Raw genomic sequence first — 23,719 nt, 5'->3', positions numbered from 1 at the left:
CTCTTTTCTAAGATGAAAAGTCCAAGTCTTTTTAATCTCTCCTCATATGGGACCCATTCCAAACCCCTCATCATTTTTGTTGCCCTTTTCTGAACCTTTTCCAATGCCAAGATATCTTTTTTGAGATGAGGTGACCACATCTGCATGCAGTATTGAAGATATGGGCATACCATGGTTTTATACAGAGGCAAAAAGATATTCCCTGTCTTAGTCTCTATCCCTTTTTTAATGATTCTAACATTCTCTTGGTTTTGACTGCCGCTGAACACTGAGTGGATATTTGCAGCGAACTATCCACAATGACTCCAAGATCTCTCTCTTGAGTAGTTGTAGCTAAATTAGTCCCCATTATATAGTAGAGTTGGGGTTATGTTTTCCAATGTGCATTACTTTACATTTATCAACATTCAATTTCATTTGCCACTTGGTTGCCCAATCACTTCCTTGGGTGAGAACTTTTTGAAGCTCTTCACAGTCTGCTTTGGTCTTAACTATCTTGGGGGCTACGTCTAGACTGGCATGATTTTCCACAAATGCTTTTAACGGAAAAGGTTTCCGTTAAAAGCATTTTCGGAACAGAGCATCTAGATTGGCACGGACGCTTTTCTGCAAAAGCACTTTTTGTGGAAAAGCGTCCATGCCAATCTAGACGCGCATTTGCGCAAAAAAGCCCCGATCGCCATTTTCACGATTGGGGCTTTTTTGCGGAAAACAAATCTGAGCTGTCTACACTGGCCCTTTTGCGCAAAAGCTTTGCGCAAAAGGGACTTTTGTCCAAATGGGAGCAGCATAGTATTTCCACAAAAAGCACTGATTTCTTACAGTAGGAAGTCAGTGCTTTTGCGGAAATTCAAGCGGCCAGTGTAGACAGCTGGCAAGATTTTCCGGAAAAGCGGCTGATTTTCTGGAAAAACTGGCTAGTCTAGACACAGCCGAGCAGTTTGGAAACAGCTGGGACTCAGTTCCTGGTAGTGCCCCTCACAGACTGAAATTAAGTTACTCTGCCCAGGCCTGGCAGCAAATGAGTTGAGTCTGGTGCTCTCTCCCCATCCCCAACACGCCTCGCAGACCACTCTCCATCTCAGTGGGCATCACAGGTACAAGGTGACAAATTGCCTCCTGGCAGCGGAGTCGACACACAGATTCCTGCTGTGGCACAGGGCATTGTCACTACTGTCAGAAGGGGGAAATGGGGTGTCTGTAGCTGGCGGGTGGATGTCTGTTGTGCTTCACCACCGCACTGTGCTGCAAAAAGTCCCACCCAGCAGAGCAAAGCAGGGAGAGAGCCTCTTGAAAAGAGACAAACCTTCCGAGCCATTCGCGAGGCGTTTGTGTGGCTCCTTTTCCAAAGCCCGTGAAACAACGAGCAGTTCTGAGCCAGTGGGGAAGCAAAGCTGCGTCAGGAGCATCTTGGAGAAACAGAAGTTCTAGAAAGCAGAAGAAAAGTGCTCCTCACTCCCCCCCCCCCACTTCCAAATCTGCAAAGAGCCACTTGCTCGGTAATAATAATAATTAGCACTTATGCAGAAGCTTTTCCTCTTTGAAGCACTTTACAGATACTAATTAGCTCTCTCAACACCTGTGTAAGGTCTCTGTGCTATTATCCACATATTGCAGCTGGGAAAGGGCCAGGTTTGTAAATGTATCTAGGCATCTAAAGATGCAGTTTGAGACTGAGGGATGCTCTAGAGCGTGCCGGTACCAAACTCGCGCTGATATCAGATGTTTAACAGGGAGGGCAATTCACCCCTGGAGCAACCGCCCAGGGCTGGGGTGGATTTGTAAAATCAAGCCTGGATGTTTTTCTGAAAGTGCTGCGCTAGCTCAGACAAGGGACGCTCCATGGCCAGGGTTCCACAGGGGATTGCTCTAGGCTATCACAAGCGGCCCTTCGGATTTGGCAGGCTAGGAACTAGGGGCATTTCAAAATCCCACTCGGTACGTCTCTACATCCTTAGGCATCTAAACATCTGGGGCAACCTGGTCCTCCCTGCCATGCCCAGGGAGTCAGTGGCCCTCTGTGGCTCTGCTGAATCCAGCAATTTGCACCAGCTGAGATCTGGCCTACAGCGTGTACCCACTGTAGATCTCAAGGCACCTTCCAACAGTAGGAAAGTACAGCTGTCCACGCTGGTTAGTATCAGTACCCACTCAGAGAAGTGATGCCCTTGGTAGAGACAGTATCAGAGCTAGGACTAGAACCAGGCTCTGGTGCTCTCACCACTAGGCAAAGCTGCTAGTTAGTCCACTGCTCTCCCTCCTCTCATCCCCCTGCTTCTAGACAACAAGCCTCAGTGCCAAGGGCGACTAGTGTCTAAGAGCCTTTGGAGCAATGGCCTTTCCCTCCAGGAGAAAAATGCATCATTCCCCCCGCCCCCAGCTGAAGAGAATTAACTCGTGTCCTTCTCATCTCGGCTTCTGGTCTATTTCTAATCTCTCATTCCCGCTGCCCCTTCCTCTGCGCTGAAGCAGCAACCTCCCATGTCCTTTAAGACCAGTACATCCTCCCCTGTAAGACGCTGGTGGTTTAGCTCTCCCCTTGGCCCCATACCGACTAGCTGACAGGAGGACTTTTATTAGACATCTTTGGACCTATAACTAGGACCTGCAGCATGGACAATGCCAGGACCAGTGGCCTGGGAGAGAGGTACAGGGCCGCATCCTTCCCAGTGATTGGCAGCTGTCAATCTTTGTCCCTGAAAGCAAAGTTGTTTGCTCTTCTCTTGTTCCCCTTCCCGACCCTGATCTGCCCCCTTCCCAGCCAATCCCACAGAACTCTCCCCGAGATTGTTGTGGGGAGGCAGGGTGGGAATCTCACTAAAAGGGGAATCATGGGAGGTGGGTGTTAGAGCTGGCTGTCCACATTTGTTCGGAACGTTTTTTTTGTTGGACAATGCTGATTCGACTATGTTGATTTGTGCGTGTGCGAAACTGCACCCATTTGGATGAAGTTTCTCGCAAAAGCACCTCTCTTCGAAACAAAAGCAAAACTGCTTTGAAAAACGTGGTGTAGGAAAAATCTGAAATTTCATTTGGGGAACAAAAATCATGTTTGATAAATTTTTTTTTGAGTATTGACTGTATTATTTTTTCTATGTTACTTCAAGAGCCATCAGGACCAGCAGAGAATGCAATCAAGTTCTCCTCTGACATGATACGATAGCAGAAACCGGTTTTGTGGAACGCTCATGTAGTAGTATTTATTTTTGAAAAGCCATTCCGGGCACCTGCTACCCAGTTCCACTTGAATCATCTGATGCTGTTTTCTAGATCAGAGTGTCTCCCGGTTGTGTTGTAGCAAAGCAGTCTGACACTTTGCAGGGGAAGGGGAGGGGGAGGAAAGAACTTATTTACAGTGCGTCATTGCCTAGGATTGCTCTTTGCTTGTTCCAGCCCCAGATCTGACAGGGCTGGCAGGGGAGCAGCAGCTCAGATGATGAGAGCAGAAGTGTAACACTCCTGTGAAGAAAGAGAGAAGGTGCAAAGCGACTGTGGTAGGAGGTGCAAAGAGGCTGTGAGAGGAGACCAGATGGTGCAACCATGAGGGTCTTTGGGTGAGCTCTGTCAGGGGCCGGTAAAGAAGAGGTAGAAGGGTTGGGCAGAGAGGGGGAGGTCTTGGCAGTACCAGTCCAGTTGATTGGCACTGCACCCTGCTAGCAGAGGCAGGTAACTTGGCCAGGCTGGTGCCCCTGGCAGAGGTCTCCTGTCCTGTTCCCATTACCTGGTAGTGCACCAGGGTGTTGAGTCTCTTCCAGTCATTCTCTATCTTGGTGGTGATGTCTTCATCCTGAAGGATCATTCGGGCCCCACTGGCCTGCCGCCACTCTGTAGGGAGAAAGGGCACATTTCACCCAAAGAGACACCCGGTGCACAGAGAAGCACAAGACCCCCCCCCCTCACAGAGAAGCACAAGACCACCCCCTCCCACGGAGAGGCACACGATCCCCCTCCCACAGAGAGGCACACGATCCCCCTCCCACAGAGAGGCTCACGACCCCCCCTTCCACAGAGAGGCTCACGACCGCCCTCCCACAGAGAGGCTCACGACCCCCCCACCACAGAGAGGCACGCGACCCCCACTTCCCACAGAGAGGCACGCGACCTCCCTCCCACAGAGAGGCACACGACCCTCCTCCCACAGAAAGGCACATGACTGCCACTTCCCACAGAGAGGCACACGACCCCCCTCCCACAGAGAGGCTCACGACCCCCCTCCCACAGAGAGGCTCACGACCCCCCTCCCACAGAGAGGCACGCGATCCCCCTCCCACAGAGAGGCTCACGACCCCCCTCCCACAGAGAGGCTCACGACCCCCCTCCCACAGAGAGGCACGCGATCCCCCTCCCACAGAGAGGCTCACGACCCCCCTCCCACAGAGAGGCTCACGACCCCCCTCCCACAGAGAGGCACGCGATCCCCCTCCCACAGAGAGGCACACGACCGCCCTCCCACAGAGAGGCACATGACCGCCACTTCCCACAGAGAGGCACACGACCCCCCCCTTCCACAGAGAGGCTCACGACCCCCCTCCCACAGAGAGGCTCACGACCCCCCCTTCCACAGAGAGGCTCACGACCCCCCCTTCCACAGAGAGGCACACGACCCCCCTCCTACAGAGAGGCACACGACACCCTCACACAGAGAAAAAGGCTCACTCCACATACAGGCCCATGCCAGGTAACTACCTGCCAAGCAGGACTGGGGTGAACTTTCAAAGAGTCAGGGAGATGGGTCAGAGAACTGTCCCCACGCACAAGCTACATGGAGCTTGGAGTCAGTTCTTACAGAATCTGAACCGGTTTGCGTGCTCTGGGTAAAACCACAGCTCTGCCACGCCCACTCAACACACACACGCTCCCAAAGACTGAGACGAGCACAGAGCAGCTCCTACCCACTCAGCCTTTGGGGTCATGCCAGGTAGCTGTTGCCCAGATCCAAGAGCCTCTGAGATTGGTCAGAGCGCCCTAATCTTTTTGGGTTGCGAGGGGGAGCTGATGTGATCAGCTGAGGATGGGGCCCGTGGACTGTCGGCTCTCTGGGTGGAGGCAGCACCGTCCTGTGTGTTTTGCACAGCACCAAGTGGAATGCTGGGCTCAGTATTGGTGCTTGTATGGCACCTTTCACCCAGAGATTGGCATGTAGGGAGGGGAAGACCCATTTTCACTGGAGCACAGGTGGAGACAGAAGTTAAGCTTCGTGCCTTCCAGTCCCACACCCTGCTCAGCAGAACACTCTCCCTTCTCCGACACAACCCAATCTGGCCATACGCACTTGCATGGCGATCCTATTTCTAGCCAGCTACAGGAGTCATCTCCTCCAGGCTGTGTCTAGACTGGCAAGTTTTTCCGCAAAATCATCTGATTTTGTGGAAAAACTTGCCAGCTGTCTACACTGGCTGCTTGAATTTCTGCAACAACATTGACAATCTCATGTAAGATCGTCAGTGTTCTTGTGGAAATACTGTGCTGCTCCTGTTCGGGCAAAAGCCCTCTTGCGCAAATGATTTGCGCAAGAGGGCCAGTGTAGACAGCACAGTACTGTTTTGCGCAAAAAAGCCCCGATGGCTAAAATGGCGATCGGGGCTTTTTTGAGCAAAACCGCATCTAGATTGGCACGGACGCTTTTCTGCAAAAAGTGCTTTTGTGGAAAAGCGTCCTGCCAATCTAGACGCAATTTTCCGAAAATGCTTTTAACGGGAAAGTTTTCCATTAAAAGCATTTCTGGAAAATCATGCCAGTGTAGACGTAACCCCAATGTCTATCATCATGGTATCTAACTGCCGAGTGCTTCAATGATTATGCGGAGCTAGTAATTGTCTTTACATTCTGCTGCCTGGGCAGTCCCATCCGGTGGCTTCCTTTGGGAAAATCTTGTGTTGAAATCAGGGTTCATAGATACCGCCCTCTAAATGGGCGGGTCCCAATTTCTCCTAGCTTGAGGTCTTATGTGCCCTTGCTCTCACCATGGGTGGGAACAGCCTACAGTACCAGAAACATGACCAAAATCATCAAGCTGGAGTTTCACTGGGAGAAATTACAGACAGCCCATAGACGTCTGTGATTTAACCAAAGGCAAAAAGAACCACCCTGTGCCCTACCAAAGCCACATCCCTGCTAGCCATTCACCACATCCAAGCTCTCAATTTAATTAAAATGAACCTCTGAATGTGGATCAGCACCTGTCAGCAACTGCCCCGAGACTCCCATACAGCCTCAGAACACAGAGAGGGCAACAATAGGAAAAAGCCACTTTTACCCTCCTTTCCTGACCCACCCACCAAACTCAGGCCCTATCTGTCTAGTGACCTAGCTGTGTAGGAGCTTATGGCACCGAACCATCACCGTATCGCTGCCTTGGGGGCAGGGGAGGGTTAGATGCAGGAGCAGGCAGCCCAGCCGATCCCCCACACCTCCCAACCCCCCCCCCCCCCCGCATTCACTGGGGAGTGGCAGTAGTGCTGGTATAGAGCCATGACACCTGGGCGGGGGAGGCGGGGAAGGCGGGGGCTGTCTTTTCAAGCACCATTTCCACCCGTTTGAAGGATCTTTTAACCAGGCCCATTGATTTTACATCTGTCTCTCGGCAGTTTTCTCCCCGGCTAGCCCAATGGGGCTGTGATTGGGCTCAGGACTCCACCGGGGGATGTTTCAAACCAGGTCCATGCAAGGTTGCCCAATCCACTGAAGATGTGAATCATGAATCCCCTTAGGCAGGATTTCCTGGATTTTTTTTTTCTCTAGCCACGTGCCATGGACGTCAGTAGGCATCTGTGCCAGGACTGAAGAAGGGACCCCAGAATTTGTGTCGGGGCTGAGGAAGAGATGCCAGAATTCAGCCGATGGAGTTTAGTCTGAGGAACGATGCCCTTTACTAATGAACACCTCACAGTTTACCAAACAATGCTCCTTAAATACCTTTTTCCTCTCCGTAAGCACTAACTGGCTTGGCCACTCCCCACAAGGAAAGGGAAGTGGTAGATGGGAGGGAGAAGGACAGGAAGGAGAGAAAGGGGCCCCCTGCATTTACATTCACAGTGAAGAGTGCTGCTTTTCTCCTGTAGGGCTGTTCCTCCACCACCTCTTTCCTCCGATCAGCCCTCTCCTCCTGGCACCGGCACAGAGGAGAGACACACTCCAATCCAATTTGTCACACTTCCACTTCCCAGCGAGCGAGCGAGAGGGAGGTAAAAATCCCATTATCTTTATCTTGCCTTCCAACCGGGAATGGCGCTAAATGCAAACTTAAGAGACAGCTGCTGTGAACTCTTTATATTTCATTCAGCAGAAAGTGTATCCTTTTATTGCAGGCGGGAATTATTTATTAAAAAAAAAACTTTTTCAGTTCCAGGAAAAAGGGAAATTCCACAGACCTTTGATTAGAGGGGTTTATTTGAGCTGCATCCGATACCTGGGTGGGGCTGGTGGACTCCTAGGGAGAAGAGGCCCAGATTCTCGGAGCCCTACCATTTCACCCCATCATTCCCTTCTCCTTCCCTGGAGGTTCTCCGGGGTGCCTGGAGTGGAAGGTGTTAATCCTGCCCAAGGCCCCTTTCACTCTGAGCCTGGTGACCATTAACACCCCTACTCATATATATCCAAGGTATATATTACAGCAAAAACAGTTAGCTGTCAATTGTAGGACCTATGTTAATGAAGCAAATAAGCAGGCTGGAAGTGTCCCATTCATAGCTACTGATATGAAAATGTGAATATCAAAGGTTGGGGAAATTGGCTTTGTAGTGCGTTAACCAGTTTACTCAAGCATTAACATGGGTCCTACAATTGACAGGTAACTGATTTAGCTGTTATACACTCCTTGGATTCTGTGTTTTTCACTCCAACTCATCTGAAGTGATTTTACCCACGAAAGCTCGTGATCTAATATATATGTGTTAGTCTGTAAGATGCCACAGAGTGCTCATTGTTTTTAAACAATGGTAGGACCCCCCCTCTGCTCCCACAGCTACCCTGCATTTACCACACAAAAGAACTCATTAGCTAGCTTGCTGCTTCCTTCCTTCTGAGCAATGGGTCCCGGCTGTGGACAGAGAGCCCCGCCCAACAGCCCTGGCTATGCAAAACAGTTTTCTCTTCCAAGACCCATGAAGATGAAGGCCAAGAAAGGACCGCTAAGAGCATCTAGGCTTCCTACAAGCACCAGCCAGACACTGCCCCAGAGAGTGGTGCTCCAAACAGGGCCGCATTGGTCCTCAGAGTTTTGTGCTCGCTGCGACTAGAAACATCGGAAGGGCGGCTCCCCCGTGTGTTCCTTTCACTGTCACTGCAGGGCCCCACGTGCCAAGGAGGAACGGGCGTGACTCCCTCTCTCCCACCAAACTCCCCCCAGGAGATACTTCTCCATGTTCATCAGCGGGTGAGCTGAGAGAGCCCGTTGCTTTACTCGTGGCCGGAAACAAGGCTGCCCTTGCTGGTCTCTTCCATCTGCCTCAGAGTGGGAGCTAACCCTGCCCAGTTTGGAGAGGGAGTGAGAAGTGGGGGGCTGGTTCGGGCCTAGCTGATAAAGGCCAAAGCACATTAACTTCAGAACACAGCCCGTTTGTCCCCTAGGTCACGGTTGTCAGAGGTGTTTCCAATCCAGCCACAGCCTCACTTAGTGCTCCAGGCTCTCCTGCCTCATTCTCCTACAAACACTGCCACAGTCCCCCTACCAAACCCCAGCACCTGCTGCACTGCTGACCCTTGGAACCAAACTTCATGTGTCCCCTGGTCCCAGCCCAGCGCACAGCCTGGGTCAATCTGTCCAGCCTCAATCCATCATGCCCCTCATTTCCAGCTGCTGGCTGGCCTCCCTCTCACCCTCACCCAGTCCCTCGCTGACATTCGTCAGCTCCAAAAAAAAAAATAATGTTCAGGTTCATTCTTGCTAATTTATATGATTGGGTTTTTATTGCTGCTGCTTTTGGCAGCCTGTTCCATTATTTTAACCAGCCTTTGTGAGCAAGAATCCTGCTGACAGGCACCCCTCTCCTCCACCTCCACCCTGCTTAACTTCAACCCCCCACCTCTCATTTCTGCCTTCATTATCGTCCTGAATGGTTTCTTGGCCTCAATCCAGTCCCTTTCCTCTTGGCTTCTCATCTGCTTTTGCAGGATTTTATAGACTCCGTCATTTTTCCACTCGAGTCTCTTTCATTTAAGGTCCCAGGGGGAAAATCCTGGCTAGTCTGCTCCCATGATGCAATCCCATTTCTCGTCCCAGGGACCATCACAGTGGACCTGAACAGGACTCGGTAGAGTGCTGGGTCCTATCAGTCTAGGCTCCTGCCAGAACTTCCAGCAAAGAGGAGCTGTATCAGATCTGCTGTGATACCCGACGGCAGAACTCTCCCTTGTCCTGGTGCTTTCTCTTCAGATTGAAGGGAAGGGATGCTTCTGGACCCAGGCTGCGTTTGTGCAGCTGTAACCCACACACCAGTGTGGTTCAATGTCCCATGTAGTGGCACTGAGACCACAGCAACAGATAAGCCCAAGAGACTGCTACAGCATGGGCTGAGAGGCAACTGGCTTCTAGCTCAGAGGGCAGAAGCTCCAGAGGTCCCGGGTTCAAAATTATCTTGTGGTGGTTACATAACCACAAACTTTGCAGCCTGTACATGAGAACCGCGCTACGAACCGGCCTGGACATGCAACTGAAAATGTCTCGCCCTGCTGTCCAAGCTGGCTGAAGAATGAAGAGTCATGGTGAAAAACCCATGGGATCTGTGAAGTCCTTTAGCTTACAGTGCCCCGCAGCAGTCATGTAATGTACAGAGGAACCTAAGCGGGTGCTGGAGACCAGGGTGTGGATGTCCTGCTCCTATGAAGGGAAGAGACAGCTGCTTACCTGATGTCTTCACTGGGTGTGGGATCTTGGCAAGGTGGAAGCCAGTAGGGGGTGGGTTGGGGACCATGGGGAGTCACATTACCCATCCCTGTGGCCCATGGAGCTGGAGAGCAACACAGCCTGGGCCAAGAGTCAGTTTCAGGGAGGGTGCGACCCTCGAGTGAATCCCCCACCCTCAGAGAATGACTAGGAAGAAATTTCAGCATGAGGCCTCTCACTGAGAACTTCCTCACTCCTGAGAGGTTTCCAGCAAGTTGTGGCAGCTGAGCCCAAGGCGTAGCTGACCCCAGACAGCCCTGTGCCAGCTGGACACTCCCTTGGACCCTCTGTGCAAGAACAGGAGCACAAGCTCTCCTTGAGGCAGGAGGCAGAGCCACAAGGTCTGCAGGCCAGGCAGAGTCTAGCATCTCTAGTTATCCACCCCTCCCGGCCTTCCTCTTATTTCACCGGCTCTGCTCTGCTCAGGCCCCAGTAAGTCCCCGTCCCTCTGGTGCGCGGGATGGAACGCAAAGTCCCAGCTGGGTGTGAATTACGCCCCCACCCCCGCCCCACGACGGGCCGCGCGCTCACATACCCAGGTCCATGTCGGCCGCTTTGGGCCGGTGGGAGCACGGCACGTTCTTGAAGATGGCGTCGAGAATCTTCTCCTTGACCTGCGTGATGGTGTCACAGTTCAGGATCTTCACGGGGATCTCGGGGCTGTTCACGTTGTCGGGGTTCACACAGCTCAGGACCTGGCGGAGGGAGGGGAGCAATGAGCAGAGCCACGCCCTTGGGGAAGACATGGGACCCCTCCCTGCCCAGACTGTTCAGATTTAGGCACTAGGGCCTATAGTATGGGCAAGCCTGCGGGGGATGCTAGCCAGGAAGGGCACAAGACTCACGCCTAGCGGCTGCATGGCACATTAACCAGCACCTCATCATTCATGTGTCTGAGAGGAGATTCAGGGACCTGGTTCCAAACGTGTCTATAGGGGCCAAGCAACCCATAGCCATGGATACTTCCTAGCACACAGGCGGGTATTTTATATTACCCTGTTCCCACTGATGCTAATGGCCAATCTCTCACTGTCTATAATGGGAGCAGCGTTTGGCCCTGGAGTCCCAGCTGTCTGTCTTCAACCCCTTTTCCGCTACATGGGGACCCAATAGGGTGGCGTCACAGCACCCAGCTATTTTATCCCAGGGGAAGCCTTTATACCCAATTTCTTCGAGCAGCGCCTTGGCTTCTCTTCTGCGATGGCCATCCCTTTGCTGCCAGCTCTGCCTTTGCAGACAGAATCCTAGTCCCACGAGGAACGGGACTGTGACCAACCACCCGGCCGGTTCAGACAGGCCACCGAGCAAATGCTAACAGCTTTCAATCCGTGCTGACCCTGGGCTGGCTCTGAACTGAGGGCCTCAAAGATGAAAGGCCCCGTGCACCTTTAATAACCCTCTTAGTCTGCTACAGCCCCCTGAGAGAACTTTGCCTTGGGTTGCCTTGGAAACCCAGGTTTGACTCTTCAGGTAGCATGGGCTTGAATTCCTGAACTCCCAGCTTGTTTTCTGTCCAAACGCTGCTGCAAAATTAGGGCCCTGCTAGGCAGCCGCTGTACCAGGTGAACTTCATTATGTGGAAACACAAAGATTCTTGAGTAATTGCCTTTTGCTTTGGCGCAGGGCACAAGAACCATTAGTCGGCTAAAGAGGCCGCTGATTCCTTGGGAGGACACTAGCATCTGCTCCCCAGCCTCGGGGCAACAGCAAAATGCTAAGCACATGGGGGCCTGAAGAGGGAGGGGAAGCCTTAAAATCACACATAGAACAGAATGGAAATTTGGCCACTAACTCACAGGCATTTACAAGTTCGGCGTTCTGCTTTTCCTCGGGGATGGAGGGTGAAGTGTGTAAATTTTTATAAACTTAGGGCACCTTTATTTTTTGGAGGGTAGTTAAATTGAGCTACGGGTTCCATGTGGCTGTTAACGTTCGCATGGCCCTTTTGCAAGAGCAGGGGTGTTAATTTTGGCCAAATTACATTCTGACTCTAAATGCCCCTGTTGTGCTCTATAGCCACAGGATTCACCTGCTCCGAGATTCTTCCCTACTTCCTGTCCTAATATACTGAGCCGTGCTGCAGTGTGCTGTTAAAAGAATGTCACGTTCCACCCCAGAGGCAGCTGCTTTTCCCTGCTGGGTGACACGATCGCTGTGCACTGTTTGCAATGGACTTTGAGATCTGTCTGAGGCTACCTCTAGACTACAAGCCACTTTTGAAAGAGGCTTTTTTCGATTGACTCTTTCGAAAAAGGCTCTTTCAAAAGAGATCATCTAGGCTGCAACCACTTTTTTCAAAAAAGCGAGCCGCTTTTTCGAAAGAGAGCACTCAGGCAGTCTGGATGCTCTCTTTCGAAAAAGCCCTGTTTACATTCAAGAACGCCTTTTTTCGAAAGCGCACTTACGAAAAAAGGCATTCTTCCTCATAAAATGAGGTTTACTGTGGTCAAAAAAAAGCCACGTTCTTTCAAGTTAATTTTGAAAGAACGTAGCAGCATCTAGACGCAGGAGAAGTTTTTTCGAAAAAAGGCCCCTTTTTTCAAAAAAAACCCTGTAGTCTAGACACACCCTGACTGAAAGGTGCAATATAAATGTACAATATCAATGAGATCATAATTCTGTTATTTATGTGTGTCATTCCTAGAGCGTAGGAACTGTATACATTCAGCTAATAAATAGGTAAACGATAAAATAGCAAGATTTCTGTCATCTCTTTCCACTCAAAGGATCTCACAGATGTTTCCAAAGAGCGCCACTACTCTGAAGCCACCGCTGGGCATGATCAACTTGCGCCTATCATGCTGCACAACTCCAGGGATGGGAAATTTTGATCAAGGGTGCCCGTACCAAGCCCAGCTCTTGTGAAAAATCCATGGAGAGCAGGCCTCGTGAAAAGGTTTCCCCCTACAAAGTGAATGGCACGGGGTGCCTTTGATAGACAGTGGCCATTGAGCTGATCCTGACGAGAACGGACCCTGTGAATTTCATCCCCAGTGAGGGATGTTTGAAACTCTCCGGACCCAGCGTCCTGATTAATAGATGCTGCAAATGAGTATTGGAAACCCCGCCTCCCCCATAATGCTCTGGGCTGGTGGATTTCCCCTCTCCCTTTTTATGTAGGCTGTGGGATCCAATGGGGGTTTCTCCAGGGTTCCCATGACCAGCCAGTACACACATGGGATGATTCACTGCCACTCAGCAAACCAAACCCCATGCATGCCTGGAGGCAGCTGTGCCGGAGGGTCTGTGCAGAGGAGGCGGCTTTAAACTCCAGTGGGTCACATCGGTCCAGCTTCCACCAGAGAGATCCTGAGACAAGCATCCCATCCAGTTTCACTATCTTTTCCAGGACTGGCTCCACCCATGTATTGGCTAGCGTGGGACAGCTGCAGTCCCCACACACGTGCAGAGCTCGCAGATGGGCCTGGGGACTTTCCCGTGCAGCCCGGCTGCATTCCTGGCAGCCAGTGAAGGACGCGGTGCCCAGGCCCGCAGTTCTCACCGTGAGAGGCACAGACAGCCAGGGGCGTTGGCTAGTCTGGCATGGGCTGGGCCGAGACTGTGCCGCTCACGCCAACGCACGAGCAGCTAGCGCCCAGCCATCCACAACCTGCTCTGAAGCCCTGCAGAGAACTCCCAGACAGAACCTGAGACGAGGTGCGTCGCGCGGACACACCCAGCCTCTTGTCACCCATCCTGTCGGCCTCTCCTGGGAGGCCACTGGAAGAGCTGAGGGAAGCTGATAGAAAGTCCCCACTGTGTAATGCCGCACGGCGACGACTCTGCCGAGAGGGCACAATGCAGGCACTAATCACGGAGACAGCATGGTCCAAGGGGTGGCGCACAGGGCTGGGAATCTGGAGAACTGGTTCTAACCCTGGCTCTGCCACTGAGCTGCTGGGTGGCTTTGGGCAGGTCATTATCTTTGTGCCTCAGTTTCCCTTATCTGTTTCCACTGCAAGTGCTTCAGACACTGACTGACTTTGTCCTAGGTGTATATGTAACCCACACGCAGTCTGGGCTGGTCCTCTGTCCCACCTAGTGGCACTGAGACCACTTAGAGAGAGAAAAATGTGTCTTTTCGCTCATGCACTAAGAGGTTAGATTCTGCCCACAGAGGGCCAGGGTCTGCCGGCATTACATATATACAGCACCCAACACAATGGGGCCCTGATCCCAGATGGGGATTCTAGGTCAGTAATAATCCAGCGTGGGGGAGTTTACACTGAACCGCACTGCATCTGGGCTGACACAGGGAGACAACTGCACCCAGAGGCACGAGGAGAGCTCTAGCTTGCTCTCCTGCACTTAGCCCCGTCTTAGGGGTGGCATGGTGGGGGCCAGGAGGCTGGAAGGAGGCATGCAGTGACAATGCCTGGCAGAAATCAATCCGGGAGGTAATCCCCAAAGAGGGGAGATGCAGGACAGCTCTTTCTTGCCTCATTAGTGGCTCCTTTCCCGCCGTGGAAAGTCCCTGATGGGCTTGACCCAGGGGCTTCTTGAAGCGTTTTTCTTCAAGCAGGCTACGGTGTCAACCGATGTTAACTGATTAGGCTATTAGTGCTAGAGTTGTCACCGTGCGCAGAGACCACACAGCAAGCACAAAGCGCCCAGGGAGGGACGCACGCTCGGCTCTCCTCAGACACCTCCCCCACACCAATTATACAATTCTCTTCAGATGGACTGCGGGGCCTTTGCTCCTCTGTGTTATTTGTGTCAATTGGTGTTATTTGTGCAGGGACAGGAGGTGGATTAGCTTTCGTTCCCCACAGAGGGAGGGAAGCAAGCAGTACAGAGCGAGGAGTCTTTCTGCACAGGACTGCCAAGTGCCCTCAACTCCCCGGGAAGGCAATGGGCACTCAGCACTAAGAACATAAGAACATAAGAACGGCCGTACTGGGTCAGACCAAAAGTCCTTCTAGCCCAGTATCCTGTCTACCGACAGTGGCCAGCACCAGGTGCCCCAGAGAGGGTGGACTGGAGACAATGATTGAGCGATTTGTCTCCTGCCATCTCTCTCCAGCCTCTGAAAAACAGAGGCCAAGGACACCATTTTATCCCCTGGCTAATAGCCTTTTATGGACCTAACCTCCATGAAATTATCTAGCTTCTCTTTAAACTCTATTATAGTCCTAGCCTTCACAGCCTCCTCTGGCAAGGAGTTCCACAGGTTGACTATGCGCTGTGTGAAGAAGAACTTTCTTTTATTAGTTTTAAACCTGCTACCCATTAATTTCATTTGGTATCCTCTAGTTCTTCTATTTAGGGAACTAATAAATAACTTTTCTTTATCGGCACTCTCCACACCACTTATGATTTTATAGACCTCTATCATATCCCCCTCGGTCTCCTCTTTTCTAAACTGAAAAGTCCCAGGCGCTTTAACCTCTCCTCATATGGGACCCGCTCCAAACCATTTTAGTTGCCCTTTTCTGAACCTTTTCCAAGGCCAAAATATCTTTTTTGAGGTGAGGAGACCACATCTGTACACAGTATTCAAGATGTGGGCGTACCATAGTTTTATACAGGGGCAGTAAGATATTCTGGGTCTTATTTTCTATCCCTTTCCTAATAATTCCTAGCAACCTATTTGCCTTTTTGACCGCTGCTGCACACTGCGTGGAAGTTTTCAGAGAACTGTCCACGATAACTCCAAGATCCCTTTCCTGATTTGTCGTAGCCAAATTAGCCCCCATCATACTGTACGTATAGTTGGGGTTATTTTTCCCGATGTGCATTACTTTACACTTATCCACATTAAATTTCATTTGCCATTTTGCTGCCCAATCACTGAGTTTGGTGAGATCTTCTTGGAGTCCCTCACAGTCTGCTTCTGTCTTGCCTATCCTAAACAGTTTGGTATCATCCGCAAACTTTACTACCTCACTGCTTACCCCTTTCGCCAGATCATTTATGAATAAGTTGAAAAGGATTGGTCCCAGGACTGACCCTTGGGGGACACCACTAGTTACCCCTCTCCAATCTGAAAATTTACCATTTATTCCTACCCTTTGTTTCCTGTCTTTTAACCAGTTCGCAATCCAAGAAAGGACCTTCCCTCTCATCCCATGGCCATGTAATTTACACAAGAGCCTTTGGTGAGGGACCTTGTCAAAGGCTTTCTGAAAATCCAAGTATACTATATCTACTGGATCCCCCTTATCCGCATGCTTGTTAACCCCTTCAAAGAACTCTAATAGATTAGTAAGACAGAATTTCCCTTTACAGAAACCATGTTGACTTTTGTCCAACAAATTATGTTCTTCTACATGCTTCACAATTTTATTCTTTACTATTGTTTCGACTAATTTGCCCGGTACTGAAGTTAGACTTACCGGTCTGTAATTGTCAGGATCGCCTCTAGAGCCCTTTTTAAATATTGGTGTCATGTTGGCTACCTTCCAGTCATTAGGTACGGAAGCCGATTTAAAGGATAGGTTACAAATCACAGATAATAGCTCAGCAATTTCCCATTTGAGTTCTTTTAGAACCCTTGGATGAATGCCATCCGGTCCTGGAGATTTGTTAACATTAAGTTTTTCTATTTGTTCCAAAACCTCCTCTAATGACACTTCAATCCGGGACAGTTCCTCAGATTCATCACCCACAAAGGACGGTGCAGATTCGGGAATCTCCCCAACGTCCTCAGCCATGAAGACTGAAGCAAAGAAATCATTTAGTTTCTCCGCAATGGCTTTATCGTCCTTGATTGCTCCTTTTATAGCTCGATCATCTAGGGGACCCACAGGTTTTTTAGCAGGCTTCCTGCTTCTAATGTACTTAAAAAACATTTTGTTATTTCTTTTTGAGTTTTTGGCTAGCTGTTCCTCAAAATCTTTTTTTGCTTTTCTTATTACATTTTTACACTTGATTTGACAGTGTTTATGTTCCTTTCTATTTATCTCACTAGGATTGGACTTCCAATTCTTAAAAGATACCGAAAGTGTCCGTCTACTATGTACATTGGACAAACATCTCAGACACTTCGCCAAAGGATTAATGCCCACAAAACAGATATCAGACAAGATCACAAAGAGAAAACAGTTTCTTGCCACTTTAACCAGCAAGGACACTCTCTAAATGACTTAGCCACCTGCATTCTGCTACAAAGACCTTTTACATCTGCACTTGAAAGGGAATCCTCTGAACTGTCATTCATGTTAAAATTCGACACTTGCCAACAAGGACTTAACAAGTCTTTGAACTTTCTCACCCATTACCAAGACAGTTTCACCAATTATCACCTGTAATACCATTAACTCACAAACATCCCACTCTCCCTACCTTTAATATCAGCAATTCACAGACACTTACCTTCCTTCCTCCCCCTTCTGCAATGTGATTTGTCATTTTCATATTTGTTCATTTTTTTAATTGTATCCTTTGGTATATATGGTTGTGACTACTTTCTTCCACTATTTGATCTGAGGAAGTGGGTCTGGCCCACGAAAGCTCATCATCTAATAAACCATCTTGTTAGTCTTTAAAGTGCTACATTGTCCTGCTTTTTGTCCCTCACTGCTTCTTTTACATGGCGGTTAAGCCACCGTGACACTGTTTTAGGTCTCTTGCTATGTTTTTTAATTTGGGGTATACATTTAAGTTGGGCTTCTATTATGGTGTCTTTAAAAAGTTTCCATGCAGCTTTCAGGGATTTGGCTCTAGTCACTGTGCCTTTTAATTTCTGTTTAACTAACCTCATTTTTGCGTGATTCCCCTTTTTGAAATTAAATGCCAGGGTGCTGGACTGCTGAGGTGTTCTTCCCACCACAGGAATGTTGAATGTTATTATATTATGGTCACTATTCCCAGGCGGTCCTGTAATGGTTATTTCCTGGACCTGATCCTGCACTCCACTCAGGACTAAATCGAGAATTGCCTCTCCCCTTGTGGGTTCCTGCACCAGCTGCTCCAAGAAGCAGTCATTTAAGCCATTGAGAAATTTTATCTCCGCTTCTCTTCCTGAGGTGACATGTATCCAGAAGGCTCTAGGGGTTCTGTAGAACTGACGTTCTTTCGAAACAACAACGCGAGCAGCTGCAGAGCAATTCTGTTATTTCGAAATAATTTCGAAATCACGGGCGGCTTATTTTGAAATCTGTAAACCTCATTCCACGAGGAATAATGCTTATTCCGAAATAGCTGTTTCGGAATCGCAGAAGTGTGGACACCCCACTACCGCTACTTCAAAATAGCTCCTCCCCAGGGCTATCGAAGGAATTACTCCCCAGTACCTCCTGGGGCTCTAATTCGAGGTAGCGCATCCATAATTCCTGCTTCGGACTAATTTTGATAGAGGTATATAAAATCACGAGATAATATATAGATAATTTCATGGAGGTTAGGTCCATAAAAGGCTATTAGCCAGAGGACAGAAATGGTGTCCCTGGCCTCTGTTTGTCAGAGGCTGGAAATGGATGGCACGAGACAAATTGCTTGATCATTGTCTTCGGTCCACCCCCTCTGGGGCACCTGGTGCTGGCCACTGTCGGCAGACAGACTCCTGGGCTAGATGGACCTTTGGTCTGACCCAGTACAGCCATTCTTATGTTCCTATGGTATGTTCTTATGTTCCCTGTAGTGTAGATGTGCTATTTCAAAATAAGCTATTTCAGGGGGAAAAAATACAAATGACTTACTTTGAAATTTGGAGAAATACCCTAGGTGAGCTTTATAGAAGTTTGTATCATAAAATCATAGGACTGGAAGGGACCTCAAGAGGTCATCCAGTCTAGTCCCCTGCCCTCACGGCAGGATCAAGAACCATCTAGATCATACCAGAGAGATGTCTGTCCAACCTGCTCTTAAATACCTCCAGTGATGCAGTTTCCACAACCTCCCTAGGCAATTTACTCCAGTGTTTCACCACCCTGACAGTCAAAAAGCTTTTCCTATTGTCCAATCTAAACCTCCCTTGCTGCGATTTAAGCCCTTTGCCTCTTGTCCTATCATCAGTGGTTAAGAAAATAATTTTCCCCTCCTCCTTTTAACAACTTTTTATGTACTTGAAAATTGTTATCATGCCCCCCCCCTTCAGACTTCCCTTCTCCACACAACACAAGCCCAGTGTTTTCAATCTCCACGCATACGTCATGTTTACTAAACCTTTAATCGTTGCTGTTGCTCTTCTCCGGACCCTCTTTCAATTTCTCCACATCTTTCCTGAAATGTGGCACTCAGTTCCGTTTATCCGAATACATAGGAATTAGACTTTGGAGAAATGCTCATGGTCATCTGAGCTGCATCTGACTTTAGAGCCGAGCATTTGACCAGTCCAAGTCTGTTCTCCCTTCACCTCTCTCTGACAAATTCCGTAGGTACCTGCAGGGATTATCTGGGTGTTTCTCACTTAATCATTTCCTGACTATTGCAGGGACACCTTGATCTCTCCAGTTCTCTCTCTGCGGTACATCCTCGATTAGTCTCTTGTGGGCTGCAATACTTGGGTCCCATTTCAATTATTGGGAGAAGGGTTGGTGAACTGTCATAGGCAGGAGGTCAAACCAGATGATCGGATAGGCCCTTCTGGCCTTCCACCCTATGGCATCACTTTCTAGACAGAGTGTCAGGACTCTGGTGCCTGGGATAGGCTGAAACAGCCCAAAGAAGCACAACCTAGTGGGCGAGGGATATGCCTGAGGTTCAGAAGTTCCAGATGGCAACCCTGGCTCCTTAAGGCTACGTCTACACTGCAGGCTTCTCGCGCAAGAAGCTTTTATCGGAAGAGATCTTCCGCAAAGACGTCTTGCGCAAGAGCACATCCACACTGCAAGAGTGCATCAGAAAAGCGATGCGCTTTTGCGCAAGAGAGCATCCAGAGGGCATGGACGCTCTCTCAAAAGAAAGCTCTGATTCACAGAATGGCCAGCAGGGCAGCTGTGCTTCTTTCGATAGGCTGTTTTTGCACAAAACCCCCGTTTCTCATCCCCACACACCTTTTTGCGCAAGAGCTCTTGCACAAAAAGGAGTTATTCCTCGTAGAAAGAGGAATACCTATACCGCAAAAAGCCCTCTGTTCTGTTGATTCACTGTAAATTTCCTTGCACAAAAATGCACTTGAGGTATGGACTCTCTGAGGATTTTTGCGCAAAAACCCTGTAGCATAGACGTAGTCTGAGTCACTTCACTGAGTCTGTTTTCAGTAACCATTTCAAGAAATGAATACCGCCTCTGCCCGAGTTACCAACGAATTACGGACCAAACACTTGGCTGTAACTCAAAGTGTTCGGAACTCGGACCCCATTGAGTTACATGGCGATCCCGCTGCTCATGAGCGCGGATCGCGTTCCTCACTTGGGGACCGCATTTACGACTGCTTCGGTTGTAAATGCGAATGGTCAGAACTCGACCGTTTGCAACCTGGGGACCGGCTGTAATGAAGCGCTGAATGCAAAAAAAACCCCAACCTCTGCCGACCCAAACTGGTACCTCACGGCCAATTGCCACAAACAGCTTTTTCCAAGTACCCGGGACTCTGGGCGTGGTGGATGGGTTAAGATCACATTGCCAAATGCGGGTGCACACCTGTGGTTGCCGTCCAGACTTACTGCAACACACTATAGTGGGGAGGGATGTGGAGATGTTTTGATGGCATTACAAACATGGTAAGAGAAATCTATGCTGCTCTTCCTTTGTTTTCTTGGATTTTTTTTTTAAACAAGAGACTCCAAAACAATAACTATTTATGGGAAAAAACAGCCCAGTAGAAATGAGAGACCAAACGGCAGGAAAGCCTCATTCATATTCTGCTTCTTTTTAATCTCCATCACCGGAGCTGATCTCTCTAAGTCGGCTAAGATTTCTATCGGGATATATTCGCCTGCTCTTGAGATGTAACAGGGAAAGCTGATTAACATCAAACAACACAGGCGTAAATGGAAGAGAGCTCTGTGCAGGATGATACATAATTTTTACCCCTTCTCACTGGATGCTTTCTATCTACCCTCCTTAAAGGACTGCAGGGATTTCCTTGGTGAAAAGGATTGCTCTGTCTCTCTGGGTCTGTATTTTTCTCTCCCTTGCTGTGTTTCTCCAGCTTAGACCTGGGTCCTGTTACACTAGATGCAGGCAGGCACAGTGAGACAGTCCCTGCCATGAACACTTAGGCTATGTTTACACTGCACCCATTTTGCGCAAGAAATATGCAAATGAGGCAAAGCATGGAATATCGCCACGCCTCATTTGCATAATTAATGAGGCTCCGTTTTTGCGCAAGAGCCATTCTTCCGCATTTTTTTCAGGAAGAACGGCTCTTGTGCAAGAGGGGTTTTTTGCACAAAAGCCTCTTACGCAAAAATGGAGCCTCATTAATTATGCAAATGAGGCGTGACGATAGTCCACACTTTGCCTCATTTGCATATTCATTGCGCAAAATGGCGCAGTGTAGACATAGCCTTACAGTCTAAATGGGTGGGCAATAATTTGGGGAGGCACTTGGCAATTTTTCAAAGTGGGTGCAGGTTGCCCCTTGGGAGGAAGAGGCGGGACCTCAGGCGGAAGGGGCGGGGCCTTTAAATAGCAGGAGTTGAAAGGGCTCATGCCTTCCCTGCAGCTCCCAGGCTACGTGTAGGGGGCGGGGCCGGGAGCTGCCGTGTGGGCCAGATGAAAGAGCTTGGAAGGCCGGATCTGGCCCACTGACAGGCTCTCGCCCAGCTCTGGTCCAAACAGACTGAGCCAGACAAAGGGCAGGAAAAAGGAAGAGTTATTATTCTACACATGCGCAAAGGCGGCACGGACAGATTAAGGGACTAGGCCGAGGCCTGATGTGGGGGAAGAGCCAGGAACTGACCTGTGCCCTCCTGAGTCTCTGTCCAAGGCCTTAGCCACAGTCCTTCCTCTTATCTCATGTCCATTACCACAGAGCAAGGAACCTCTCTCTTCCTTTTCTATTCTCTCACCCTCTTTCCGCAGCCCCTTTGCTCTGAATATCAAAGAGTAGCTTGAGGCATTTGGGTTGGGATTCGCTTGGCATTCCCACCTCACTTGGGATGCTCGCGCAGGGAAACATCAAGGGAGCAGAGGGAGGTGGTATTAACTCTGTATACAAGCACAGGAGACAACAATATTGGAGTCCTGGGTCTGGTCCCCTCACTTCCAAAAGGATAAAGACCAACTGAAAAAAATTCAGAAAGGAGCTCTGAGAATTATCTGAGCTCTGGAAAACCTGCTTTCTAGCCGAGGGATGTAAGAAGTTCAGTCTATTTCATTTACCCAAGGCAAGGTCAAGGAGGGATTTGGTCCTGGATCTGCAAATACTCACATCGGGAAGAGATTTTGACAGCTCCTCAGTCTAACACAGAAAGGCAGAATAAGATCCAAGTGGTGGAAATGTAACCCACACTCCTTCTGGGTGTGGGTCACTGTCCCATGGAGTGGCACTTAGGCCATGTCTTCACTACGGGGAAGACGGACGCTGCCACGATGGATTTTCTGGAGTTTGATTTAGCAGGTCTAGTAAAGACCTGCTTAATCGAACTCAGAGGGCTCCCCCATTGGAGTACTCCTGCTCCTCTTAAGGAGTAAGGAAAGTCGACAAGAATACTTGCTTCCTGCCGCTGTGGAGATGGCATGGAAACTCAAATTAAATTACATCGTCTCCAGCTATGTAATAAACGTGTCTGGAGTTGCGTATCTTAATTGGACCTTCCCCTTTAGTGGAGACCTGACCTTAGACCACTTACAAAGAGAAAGAATGAGCATGTTTTCTAGAGCCCTAGCTGAGAAGCAGCAAGCTTTTAGCTCAGGCCGTAGAGGCTCATGTACTAAGCTCCAGAGGTCCCAAGTTCGGTTCCCCCATCAGCATTACAGAAGCAGAAGTTAGACAAATTCAAGCTACAGACAGGCACACGTTGACACAACTTACTTAAGGACATTTTCCATTACTTGAAGACATCAAGACTAGGAAAAGATGCTCTGAGACATGGCCTGGGGTTAATGCAGGAATGTGACTCAGATTTTCTCTGGCCTGTGTTAGGTAGGTGGTCAGGTTAGATGGGGCCTTAAAGGCTATGAAGCTTAGAATGAAGGGGGCGGGTTCCTTGGTTTGCTGCGGGAAAAGTCAGACTTTCCTTTAGAGAAACTGTGATGGATTTTAACACTGAGTTCCTGTTTGGAAAAGTTAACAGGACTTTTCCAAACCCCAGCATGGCTTCTGGCCAGGCTTGGTTTGAGTTCTAGATTCCAGATTTCAAGATGTTCTTATTCGATTCAAGGCAGCTTATTATCCAGCCTGTAACCCCTTTAATTCCTATGGCCCACTTAGGCATCAGGTTGGAAGCTACTCCAAGATCAAAGGCATCCCTACACCCAGGAAATGCCCTGTCACTGACAATGGACGCCATCCAGGGGATCCCCCAGCTAACCTTTACCAGGGTGACCATGCAGTCTGTTGAGATCCTTTGCTCCAGTTCCAGGCACCAAATTTCAAGAAAGATGTGGAGAAAATGGTCCAGAGAAGAGCAACAAAAATGATGAAAGGTCTAGAAAACATGAGCTATGAGGGAAGACTGAAAGAACTGGGCTTGTTTAGTTTAGAAAAGAGAAGATTGAGAGGAGATGTGATAACGGGTTTCAAATATCTAAAAGGGTGTTACAAGGAGGAGGGAGTAAAATTGTTCTCCTTGGCCTGATGATAGGACAAGAAGCAATGGGCTTAAACTGCAGCAAGGGAGGTTTAGGTTGGACATTAGGAAAAACTTCCTAACTGTCAGGGTGGTTAAACACTGGAATAAATTGCCTAGGGGGGTTGTGGAATCTCCATCACCGGAGATATTTAAGAGCAGGTTAGACAGACATTTTTCAGGGATGATCTAGACAGTGCTTGGTCCTGCCATGAGG

The 23,719-nt window shown here is 49.3% G+C and overlaps 1 protein-coding gene across 2 annotated transcripts in view; it reads right to left on the bottom strand.

The window, feature by feature from the left end:
* PLXNA4 (plexin A4) overlaps window positions 1–23,719 on the bottom strand; it is a 689,852-nt gene that overhangs the window by 40,482 nt on the left and 625,651 nt on the right. For both annotated transcript variants that reach the window (XM_075925673.2, XM_075925677.2), the window contains exons 25-26: window positions 10,419–10,578; window positions 3,722–3,825 (exon numbers count right to left, since the gene is read on the bottom strand). In XM_075925673.2, the coding sequence (XP_075781788.1) occupies window positions 3,722–3,825; window positions 10,419–10,578 (264 nt within the window). The remainder of the gene's footprint in view (window positions 1–3,721; window positions 3,826–10,418; window positions 10,579–23,719) is intronic.

This window comes from Pelodiscus sinensis, chromosome 1 (genome assembly GCF_052426305.1).
Source record: "Pelodiscus sinensis isolate ZL-2025 chromosome 1, ASM5242630v1, whole genome shotgun sequence".
Taxonomy (NCBI): domain Eukaryota; kingdom Metazoa; phylum Chordata; order Testudines; family Trionychidae; genus Pelodiscus; species Pelodiscus sinensis.
The sequence above is the reverse complement of the archived record's forward strand: the minus strand, read 5'-3'. Positions and strand labels throughout refer to the sequence as shown.